Source organism: Coregonus lavaretus (genome assembly GCF_964263955.1).
Source record: "Coregonus lavaretus genome assembly, chromosome: 5".
In the NCBI taxonomy this organism is placed as follows: Eukaryota; Metazoa; Chordata; class Actinopteri; order Salmoniformes; family Salmonidae; genus Coregonus; species Coregonus lavaretus.
This window is the reverse complement of record NC_139992.1, coordinates 75,843,394-75,855,508: the sequence shown is the minus strand read 5'-3', so window position 1 is coordinate 75,855,508 and position 12,115 is coordinate 75,843,394. Positions and strand designations below refer to the sequence as shown.

The 12,115-nt window shown below is 42.9% G+C and overlaps 1 protein-coding gene across 2 annotated transcripts in view; it reads left to right on the top strand.

Annotated features, from left to right (window-relative positions):
• The window catches only part of LOC311129693 (cytoplasmic protein NCK2-like), a 55,877-nt gene that overhangs the window by 37,483 nt on the left and 6,279 nt on the right, over positions 1–12,115 (top strand). For both annotated transcript variants that reach the window (XR_014613301.1, XM_084162100.1), the window contains exon 2: positions 3,181–3,425. Coding sequence is in view for 1 of the 2 variants with exons in the window: in XM_084162100.1 (XP_084018226.1) it covers positions 3,197–3,425 (229 nt within the window). In the remaining variant the exon portion in view is untranslated. The remainder of the gene's footprint in view (positions 1–3,180; positions 3,426–12,115) is intronic.

Genomic DNA, 12,115 nt, shown 5'->3' with positions numbered 1-12,115 from the left:
TTATTTTGTGTTTCTTCCATTTGCGAATAATCGCACCAACTGTTGTCACCTTCTCACCAAGCTGCTTGGCGATGGTCTTGTAGCCCATTCCAGCCTTGTATAGGTCTACAATCTTGTCCCTGACATCCTTGGAGAGCTCTTTGGTCTTGGCCATGGTGGAGAGTTTGGAATCTGATTGATTGCTTCTGTGGACAGGTGTCTTTTATACAGGTAACAAGCTGAGATTAGGAGCACTCCCTTTAAGAGTGTGCTCCTAATCTCAGCTCGTTACCTGTATAAAAGACACCTGGGAGCCAGAAATCTTTCTGATTGAGAGGGGGTCAAATACTTATTTCCCTCATTAAAATGCAAATCAATTTATAACATTTTTGACATGCGTTTTTCTGGATTTTTTTGTTGTTATTCTGTCTCTCACTGTTCAAATAATAAACCTACCATTAAAATTATAGACTGATCATTTCTTTCAGTGGGCAGACATACAAAATCAGCAGGGGATTAAATACTTTTTTCCCTCACTGTATATATGTGTGTGTGTGTGTGTGTGTGTGTGTGTATATACAGTGGGGGGAAAAAGTATTTAATCAGCCACCAATTGTGCAAGTTCTCCCACTTAAAAAGATGAGAGAGGCCTGTAATTTTCATCATAGATACACGTCAACTATGACAGACAAAATGAGAAAAAAAAATCCAGAAAATCACATTGTAGGATTTTTAATGATTTTATTTGCAAATGATGGTGGAAAATAAGTATTTGGTCAATAACAAAAGTTTCTCAATACTTTGTTATATACCCTTTGTTGGCAATGACACAGGTCAAACGTTTTCTGTAAGTCTTCACAAGGTTTTCACACACTGTTGCTGGTATTTTGGCCCATTCCTCCATGCAGATCTCCTCTAGAGCAGTGATGTTTTGGGGCTGTCGCTGGGCAACACGGACTTTCAACTCCCTCCAAAGATTTTCTATGGGGTTGAGATCTGGAGACTGGCTAGGCCACTCCAGCACCTTGAAATGCTTCTTACGAAGCCACTCCTTCGTTGCCCGGGCGGTGTGTTTGGGATCATTGTCATGCTGAAAGACCCAGCCACGTTTCATCTTCAATGCCCTTGCTGATGGAAGGAGGTTTTCACTCAAAATCTCACGATACATGGCCCCATTCATTCTTTCCTTTACACGGATCAGTCGTCCTGGTCCCTTTGCAGAAAAACAGCCCCAAAGCATGATGTTTCCACCCCCATGCTTCACAGTAGGTATGGTGTTCTTTGGATGCAACTCAGCATTCTTTGTCCTCCAAACACGACGAGTTGAGTTTTTACCAAAAAGTTCTATTTTGGTTTCATCTGACCATATGACATTCTCCCAATCCTCTTCTGGATCATCCAAATGCACTCTAGCAAACTTCAGACGGGCCTGGACATGTACTGGCTTAAGCAGGGGGACACGTCTGGCACTGCAGGATTTGAGTCCCTGGCGGCGTAGTGTGTTACTGATGGTAGGCTTTGTTACTTTGGTCCCAGCTCTCTGCAGGTCATTCACTAGGTCCCCCTGTGTGGTTCTGGGATTTTTTCTCACCGTTCTTGTGATCATTTTGACCCCACGGGGTGAGATCTTGCGTGGAGCCCCAGATCGAGGGAGATTATCAGTGGTCTTGTATGTCTTCCATTTCCTAATAATTGCACCCACAGTTGATTTCTTCAAACCAAGCTGCTTACCTATTGCAGATTCAGTCTTCCCAGCCTGGTGCAGTTCTACAATTTTGTTTCTGGTGTCCTTTGACAGCTCTTTGATCTTGGCCATAGTGGAGTTTGGAGTGTGACTGTTTGAGGTTGTGGACAGGTGTCTTTTATACTGATAACAAGTTCAAACCGGTGCCATTAATACAGGAAACGTGTGGAGGACAGAGGATTCTCTTAAAGAAGAAGTTACAGGTCTGTGAGAGCCAGAAATCTTGCTTGTTTGTAGGTGACCAAATACTTATTTTCCACCATAATTTGCAAATAAATTCATAAAAAATCCTACAATGTGATTTTCTGGATTTTCTTCCCTCAATTTGTCTGTCATAGTTGACGTGTACCTATGATGAAAATTACAGGCCTCTCTCATCTTTTTAAGTGGGAGAACTTGCACAATTGGTGGCTGACTAAATACTTTTTTTCCCCACTGTGTGTGTGTAAATGTATGTATGTGTGTGTGTATATGTATGTATATATATATATATATATATATATATATATATATATATATATATATATATATATATATATATATATATATATATATATACACACACATATAAACACATACATACACATATATATATATATATATATATATATATATACACACACATATAAACACATACATACACATATATATATATATATATATATGCGAGAGAAAAAAAATGTATGGTGGATTGGAAGTGATGCAGACAATTACATTGATGGAAGTTACAATCTATCTGCAAAAAAAAAGGGTGGCTATTTGAAGAATCTCACAAAATATATTTTGATTTGTTTAACACTTTTTTGGTTACTACATGATTCCATATGTGTTATTTCATAGTTTTGATATACAATGTAGAAAATAGTAAAAATTAAGATAAACCCTTGAATGAAAACTTTTGACCGGTATTATATATGTACGGATGCGTGCATACATGTAGCTAAGGTGGTGTTCACCTGACTCCCCGCCTGCACTGTGAAATGGAGCATGCTTTAATCCCTGTCACTCACACACACAATAAGCAGTGCTCTCATGCCTGCGGTGTGATTTGATAGATGTGGTCTTTAGTTAGATGGTGAAACTGATTATCTAATTTTCTACATGTGAATTTTATAGTTGGGTGGCGTAATAGTGATTATCTTATCTGATGTCATAATTATGGCATGTGTAAAATGGAGAGAGGATTGCATTAGTGTGATTATATGTATTAGTGTGCTTTTCTGCTTTTTTTTCTCTCACACACACTTAACATTTACCTCATTACCATAATTGTTTCATAATATATTTATTTCTAGCATTAGATCATTTCATCACATATTCCTTTGATAATACGTGGCTAATGCTTTGGCTAACATTCAGACAACCCTCTGTCTTTCTGTCTCTGGTCTAATTTGGGGTCGATGTGTAACTTACTAACTATCCGTCTCCTCCAACCCTCCCTTTTTCTCTTTCCCCAGGGGGACTCCATGAAAGATGACGGAGGAGGTGACAGTTGTAGCCAAGTGGGACTACACGGCCCAGCAGGACCAGGAACTTGACATCCGGAAGAACGAGCGGCTCACCTTGCTGGACGACAGCAAGACGTGGTGGAGGGTGAGGAACGCCTCCAACCAGACAGGCTACGTCCCCTCTAACTACGTGGAACGCAAGAACAGCCTTGTGAAGAAGGCATCGCTGGTCAAGAACCTCAAAGACACACTGGGTAAGAAGGGTGGGGGTGGGCTGGGTAAGAGGGGTAGGGTTGGGCAGGGTAAGAGGGGTGGGAGTGGGCTGGATATGTAGAGGTCGTAGAGTATGTTGTTGGTAGTTTATCAGCAGTGAAAAGTGGAGCGTCCCTCGACTCCCTCCCCCTCTGTTTTTTCATCCTCCTCTACACTCCAGCTAGAAATGGATGAGTTCATTATTCGCATCTCTTCTGAATACTTTATGTGTGTGCCTTCCCCCACTCGGTCTCTGTCTGACAGGGTCTGGTACTGGGGTTGGGTGTGTGGATGTGTGCCTTGGTCCTATTTTAGAGTAGCTATCCACCACCACCCCAGGGACAGTGTTCAGTTGGTCGTCGCTCTGAGCTGCCAGAGCTTGGTGTCTGTAGGTCCTCAGATTAACGTGTGTGACTGTTAGTGTGTGTCTTACTGTGAGTGAGACTGATTGTGTGCGTGCTAAGGTCATGCACGTTTCTCAGGTTTGCCATCATTCCTCTTCACAGGTTTCCGGTTTGACAGATTCCTAGGTTAGAGTTCAGGTTTCAGGATAATGCCTGTAACATCAGGAAAACTTCACACTACAGGATTATTCTAGATTACATTTTATCCAAGATGTTTACTAAACATGCATGGATTGTCAAATGTGAGCTTGTATCATGGCTGGTGGAGACTGGAGAGAAACTCTTGCATGTTCCGTCTCTCCTTATTCCAGTGATCTTATTTTTCACGTCCTCTTTTTTATACTTTCTCATACATTTTGCTGAATTGCGAACATCAGGAATCAATCCATATTTATTGCCTGCACGAAAGAGAAACATACAGAGCTGAGCACACATGCCTTATTTGTCCTGTCAGTTGTGAATAATTCAATTAAATCTTGTTTGCAAACTGTCAACAGACATTACTGGAGTTTGTAAACCGCTAGGTTTGAATATCTTCACTGCTGGTTAGAGAGTGAGTGTTAAGTTTACAGAGAGTGAGTGTGAAGTTTACAGAGTGAGAGAGGCCGAGTGACAAACATACAGAGAAAGAGAGTGAGTGAGGGAGTGAATTTCATGTAATTCTACACATTTTGCCATGGGGTGTAGAGAAAACATTGCAGTTTTTAATATGATATGAGTGCGACTAACAAAATCAATTGGGGCACCTCGGACGGAAATTCGACCATGATAACAAGTTTAGATAACTGGCCACTAAACGAACTTGGCAATCTAAAAAATGTTAGCTGACAAGGGGTAATTTACTGACTATCAGTGACTGACATAACAAGAGAATAACTGCTGATGCACAACAAAATTTCGAAATTGCACCTTTAATATTCTACTATTCTAACTCTCAACAGTAAGTTGAGACCCCGACTGAGTTCCTAGAGGCACTGAGCCAACACTCAACAAACATTCTAATCTTACTCTGTTATCCCCTGCGCACACTGTTATTCTGACACCTCTATATGAGTGTATCCATAATTAATGGAATGTCTGTCTGTATATTCCATTAAAGGATGTCATTAAAGTCCTGTGTACGGGCAGTGAACCTAACCAGTGTCATAGTGCGATCCCTAACACAGCCATGCTGTTCCCAATCCATCCATCCATTAGAGCTTTGAACAGTGCTAGACTCACCAGCCTAATGTTGTTACAGCCTGTGGCGAAACCATGAAACAACGAACCATCCCCATCTGTTATTGAATTGCACATTATGCTCAGGTTCCTATTCAACCCCTAGCCTTTCAATATTTTGTATTTGATCATAAATCTGTACTCGGATAGTTAGGATTCAAGCTCGGCAGTAACTTCTAATGTGTGTCTTATTTTGAATCAGTTCTGTGTGGGCACACAAGTGTGTGCACCTGCTCAGTAAATTCAGCATTCTATAAGTTATGGTTGGACTGGGTCCCTCTTTGCTCTTCCTGAAGGGAATAGAAGCCCAGTAGCACTCACTCAAAATGGCTGTGCCATTGACAGACTCTGCAGGCCAGTACAGGGTAATGATCTCCCCAGTGATCCAAAATGGCTGTGCTCACTCATCCAGTGACAGCTACTGCAGGCCAATACAGGGCAACCAATGATCTCCCGACTGAGTCAAAATGGCTCCCTTGGCTTCAGTCTGTCTGACAGATTAGTACACACTGTCACGGCGCCAACGCTGCCTGCCCGTAATGTTTGTGAAAACATAAACAGCTGATGTTTATGGACTGTTTTATAGACTGAGCGCTGAGCTACAATAGCGCTGTGTGTTAATGGCACCCTGCTACCATAATGTTATGACAGGCGGTAACCTTACAGTGGGGGAAAGGGAAAATATATGAAAATAAATGTTTTAATAAAAGTGCTTGTTAACTGTTAATAGCTTCTCATTTGTAGTGGTATGCAAACTAGAATGATGATGATGAGATGATTATTTTTTTAATTTTTTTTTATTTCACCTTTATTTAACCAGGTAAGCCAGTTGAGAACAGGTTCTCATTTACAACTGCGACCTGGCCAAGATAAAGCATAGTAGTGCAATAAAACAACAACACAGAGTTACATATGGGGTAAAAAACATAAAGTCAGAAATACAACAGAAAATATATATACAGTGTGTGCAAATGTAGCAAGTTATGGAGGTAAGGCAATAAATAGGCTATAGTGCAGAATAATTACAATAGTATTAACACTGGAATGCTAGATGTGCAAGAGATTATGTGCAAATAGAGATACTGGGGTGCAAATGAGCAAAATAAATAACAATATAGGGATGAGGTAGTTGGGTGGGCTAATTTCAGATGGGCTGTGTACAGGTGCAGTGATCGGTAAGGTGCTCTGACAACTGATGCTTAAAGTTATTGAGGGAGATAAGTCTCCAGCTTCAGAGATTTTTGCAATTCGTTCCAGTCATTGGCAGCAGAGAACTGGAAGGAATGGCGGCCAAAGGAGGTGTTGGCTTTGGGAATGACCAGTGAGATATACCTGCTGGAGCGCAGACTACGGGTGGGTGCTGCTATGGTGACCAATGAGCTAAGATAAGGCGGGGATTTGCCTAGCAGTGATTTATAGATGGCCTGGAGCCAGTGGGTTTGACGACGAACATGTAGTGAGGACCAGCCAACAAGAGCGTACAGGTCACAGTGGTGGGTAGTGTATGGGGCTTTGGAGACAAAACGGATGGCACTGTGATAGACTACATCCAATTTGCTGAGTAGAGTGTTGGAGGCTATTTTGTAAATGACATCGCCGAAGTCAAGGATCGGTAGGATAGTCAGTTTTACGAGGGCATGTTTGGCAGCATGAGTGAAGGAGGCTTTGTTGCGAAATAGGAAGCCGATTCTAGATTTAACTTTGGATTGGAGATTCTTTATGTGAGTCTGGAAGTTGAGTTTACAGTCTAACCAGACACCTAGGTATTTGTAGTTGTCCACATACTCTAGGTCAGACCCGTCGAGAGTGGTGATTCTAGTCGGGTGGGCGGGTGCCAGCAGCGTTCGATTGAAAAGCATGCATTTAGTTTTACTAGTGTTTAAGAGCAGTTGGAGGCTACTGAAGGATTGTTGTATGGCATTGAAGCTCGTTTGGAGGTTTGTTAACACAGTGTCCAATGAAGGGCCAGATGTATACAAAATGGTGTCGTCTGCGTAGAGGTGGATCTGAGAGTCACCAGCAGCAAGAGCGACATCATTGATATACACGGAGAAAAGTGTCGGCCCAAGAATTGAACCCTGTGGCACCCACATATAGACTGCCATAGGTCCAGACAACAGGCCCTCCGATTTGACACACTGAACTCTATCTGAGAAGTAGTTGGTGAACCAGGCGAGGCAGTCATTTGAGAAACCAAGGCTATTTAGTCTGCCAATAAGAATGCGGTGGTTGACAGAGTCGAAAGCCTTGGCCAGGTCGATGAAGACGGCTGCACAGTACTGTCTATTATCAATCGCGGTTATAATATCGTTTAGGACCTTGATCGTGGCTGAAGTGCACCCGTGACCAGCTCGGAAACCGGATTGCATAGCGGAGAAGGTACGGTGGTATTCGAAATGGTCAATTATCTGTTTGTTAACTTGGCTTTCGAATACTTTCGAAAGGCAGGGCAGGATGGATATAGGTCTGTAGCAATTTGGATCTAGAGTGTCACCCCCTTTGAAGAGGGGGATGACCGCGGCAGCTTTCCAATCTCTGGGGATCTCAGACGTTATGAAAGAGAGGTTGAACAGACTAGTAATAGGGGTAGCGACAATTTCGGCGGCTAGTTTTAGAAAGAAAGGGTCCAGATTGTCTAGCCCAGCTGATTTGTAGGGGTCCAGATTTTGCAGCGCTTTCAAAACATCAGCTGTCTGAATTTGTGTGAAGGAGAAGCGGGGGGGGCATGGGCAAGTTGCAGCAGAGGGTGCAGAGTTGGTGGCCGGGTTAGTGGTAGCCAGATGGAAAGCATGGCCAGCTGTAGCAAAATGCTTGTTGAAATTCTCGATTATTGTAGATTTATCGGTGGTGATAGTGTTTCCTAGCCTCAGTGCAGTGGGCAGCTGGGAGGAAGTGCTCTTATTCTCCATGGACTTTACAGTGTCCCAAAACTTTTTGGAGTTAGTGCTACAGGATGCAAATTTCTGTTTGAAAAAGTTAGCCTTTGCTTTCCTGACTGCTTGTGTATATTGGTTCCTAACTTCCCTGAAAAGTTGCATATCGCGGGGGCTATTTGATGCTAATGCTGTACGCCACAGGATGTTTTTGTGCTGGTCAAGGGCAGTCAAGTCTGAGGAGAACCAGGGGCTATATCGGTTCTTAGTTCTGTATTTTTTGAATGGGGCATGTTTATTTAAGATTGAGAGGAAATTACTTTTAAGGAACAACCAGGCATCCTCTACTGACGGAATGAGATCTATATCCATCCAGGATACCTGGGCCAGGTCAATTAGGAAGGCCTCCTCGCTAAAGTGTTTTAGGGAGCGTTTGACAGTGATGAGGGGTGGTCGTTTGACCGCGGACCCGTTACGGACGCAGGCAATAAGGCAGTGATCGCTGAGATCCTGGTTGAAGACAGCTGAGGTGTATTTAGAGGGTATGTTAGTCAGGATGATATCTATGAGGGTACCCATGTTTACGGATTTAGGGTTGTACCTGGTAGGTTCGTTGATAATTTGCGTGAGGTTGAGGGCATCTAGCTTGGATTGTAGGATGGCTGGGGTATTAAGCATATCCCAATTTAGGTCACCAAGCAGTACAAACTCTGAGGATAAATGGGGGGCAATCAATTCACATATGGTGTCCAGGGCACAGCTGGGGGCTGAGGGGGGTCTGTAGCAAGCGGCAACAGTGAGAGACTTATTTCTGGAAAGGTGGATTTTTAGAAGTAGAAGCTCAAACTGTTTGGGCACAGACCTGGATAGTATGATAGAGCTCTGCAGGCTATCTCTACAGTAGATTGCAACTCCACCCCCTTTGGCAGTTCTATCTAGACGGAAAATGTTATAGTTGGGGATGGAAATTTCAGAATTTTTGGTGGCCTTCCTGAGCCAGGATTCAGACACTGCTAGAACATCAGGGTTGGCAGAGTGTGCTAACGCAGTGAATAACTCAAACTTAGGAAGTAGACTTCTGATATTTATGTGCAAGAAACCAAGACTTTTGCGATTACAGAAGTCATCAAATGATAGCGCCTGGGGAGTAGGAGTGATACTGAGGACTGCAGGGCCTGGGTTAGCCTCTACATCACCAGAGGAACAGAGGAGGACTAGAATAAGGATACGGCTAAAGGCTTTAAGAACTGGTCTTCTAGTGCGTTGGGTACATAGAATAAAGGGGGCAGATTTCCGGGTGTTATAGAAAAGATTCAGGGCATTATGTACAGACAAGGATATGGAAGGATATGAGTAAAGTGGAGGTAACCCTAAGCGTTGGGTAACAATGAAAGAGATAGCATCGCTAGAGTCATCAATTGAGTCGGTCTCCGCGTGTATAGGGGGAGGTGCAAAGGAGCTATCTAATGCAGGTTTAGCTAGGCTGGGGGGTCTACAGTGATATAGTACAATTAGAAATAACCGAAACAACAATAAACTAACCATGTTTGGGCTGAGGCTAAACATAAACAGGATGTAGTACCGTAAAAAGGAACAGTCCAGCAGATATCAGCTGTATAGCTGAGTTATCATAAGGTCCGGTGGTGAAGCACTAGTAAGAGGCCACGGCTAGCGGGCCAGGGCTAGCAGATGGATGGAATCTTCGTGGTTAACGTCGTAACCACATCAGACGATTTCGTCCGCAGACCAGTCGTGTAGGATCGGCGGGGCTCCGTGTCAACACTAGGTGGTCCCGTCCGGTTGACAGAGAGGTAGATAGCCGGGAGATGGGCGATGGGCCTAGCTCAGGATGATTTGATTAGCCAGACCACAGCGTCCGTTTTGTTGTAGCTGGCTGGTGGTAGCTAGCTGGTAGCGATGAAATCCGGAGTTAAAGGTTCAGTGATTCCGGCGGAAAAACTGATATGTTCTGGGTCGATAACGCGCTGTGCAGACTGGCCGAATATCCGGTGATCAATGTCCAGTGATTAAAATTAATCCCGCAGAAAAAAATCCAATGTCCTGGGTGAAACACCGCTAGCTGTGGCAAATAGCAAGTAGCTAGTTAGCTGGCTAGCTAGTTTCAACTGGAGATTCTAGATTCTAGATAAAGGTAAGTCAAGGTAAGTCAATAATAGAATCCGTTCCACATTGAGTGAGGCGGGTTGCAGGAAAGTATATCTTGTAGAAGGATGAAAAGTCTGATAGGGAAATATGTACGAAAAATAGGGTATTTACAGGCTATTTACAGACAGACGATAAAAACACAACTGCACTACTACGCCATCTTGGAATTATGGGTTGGATGTATAGTGCTTCTCCAAGTGCTGAAAGGGGGTAACTTACCTCATCCACTACCTCTCAACACACATTTAGTATAACTCCTGACTCTCCTGGGTGTCATTGTACTACTCCTTGAGACTCCGTCAGGTTGCCCTGTGTATTGGTATGCCAACCTCTGACGTCCCTCTGGGTTCTTATAAGGACATGCTGGGGTAGGAGTCTCCTGGGTCAGGCTCCAGTGCTGAATGAATAAGAGTTCTCGGTGTCCAGGGGGATGAAAGGATAGAGGGATGGAAGGAGAGCTAGAGGGAGTGTGGGAGGAGTGAATGGAGACAGTTCCCCTGTCAACCAGCAGGCCAGAGCCTTGAAGTGGAAATGAGGGAGAGCAAAATAAAGTGTGTGGGTCTCAGGGGAGTTTGTGTCTGCTGCCCCCTGCATATCTCTGCTCTTTACCCTGTGGCAGTCGACAGGTTAGTCTCTCCACGGGATGGCTTGAAGTAGGCGCCGGAGGAGAGGATTCAAGTTGGGTCACATCAAGTGGGGCAACACACACATACAGTGCATTCGGAAAGTATTCAGACCCCTTCCCTTTTTCCACATTTGGTTACGTTAGTCTTATTAAAAAATGTATAATTTTTTTCCCTTATCAATCTAGGTGAAGGCTATACCCCATAATGACAACGCGAAAACAGTTTTTTGGGGGGGGAGACATTTTTGTGAATATACACTACCGTTCAAAAGTTTGGGGTCACTTAGAAATGTCCTTGTTTTTGAAAGAAAAGCAAATTTTTTGTCCATTTAAAATGACATCAAATTAATCAGAAATACAGTGTAGTCATTATTAATGTTGTAAATGACTATTGTAGCTGGAAACGGCTGATTTCTAATGGAATATCTACATAGGCCAGAGGCCCATTATCAGCAACCATCAGTCCTGTGTTCCAATGGCACGTTGTTTGCTAATCCAAGTTTATCATTTTAAAAGGCTTGATCATTAGAAAACCCTTTTGCAATTATGTTAGCACAGCTGAAAACTTTTGTGTTGATTAAAGGCTGTAACGTAACAAAATGTGAAAAAAGTCAAGGGCTCTGAATACTTTCCGAATGAACTTTATATACACACACACACACAAATGAATACACATGAAGATTAATACATACTGTTTAGTATACCACACAGAGGGTGAGACACGTATTGTATGCTCTTTCCATGTCATAGACTAATCAGGTGAATCCAGGTGAAAGCTATGATCCCTTATTGATGTCACCTGTTAAATCCACTTCAATCAGTGTAGGGGAGGAGACAGGTTAAAAAAGGATTTTCAAGCTTTGAGACATGAATTGTGTATCAAATCACATTTTATTTGTCACGTACACATGTTTAGCAGATGTTATTGCGGGTGTAGCGAAATGCTTGTGCTTCTAGCTCCGACAGTGCAGTAATATCTAACAAGTAATATCTAACAATTTCACAACAAATACCCAATACACACAAATCTAAGTAAGGAATGGAATTAAGAATATATACGTATATGGACAAGCAATGACAGAGCGGCATGGACTAAGATACAGTAGAATATTGTAGAATACAGTATATACATATGAGATGAGTAATGCAAGATATGTAAACATTATTAAAGTGACTAGTGTTCCATTTCTTAAAGTGACCAGTGATTTCAATAGGCAGCAGCAGCCTCTAATGTGCTAGTGATGGCTATTTAACAGTCTGATGGCCTTGAGATAGAAGCTGTTTTTCAGTCTCTCTGTCCCAGCTTTAATGCACCTGTACTGACCTCACCTTCTGGATGATAGCGGGGTGAACAGGCAGTGGCTCGGGTGGTTGATGTCCTTGATGATCTTTTTGGCCTTCCTGTG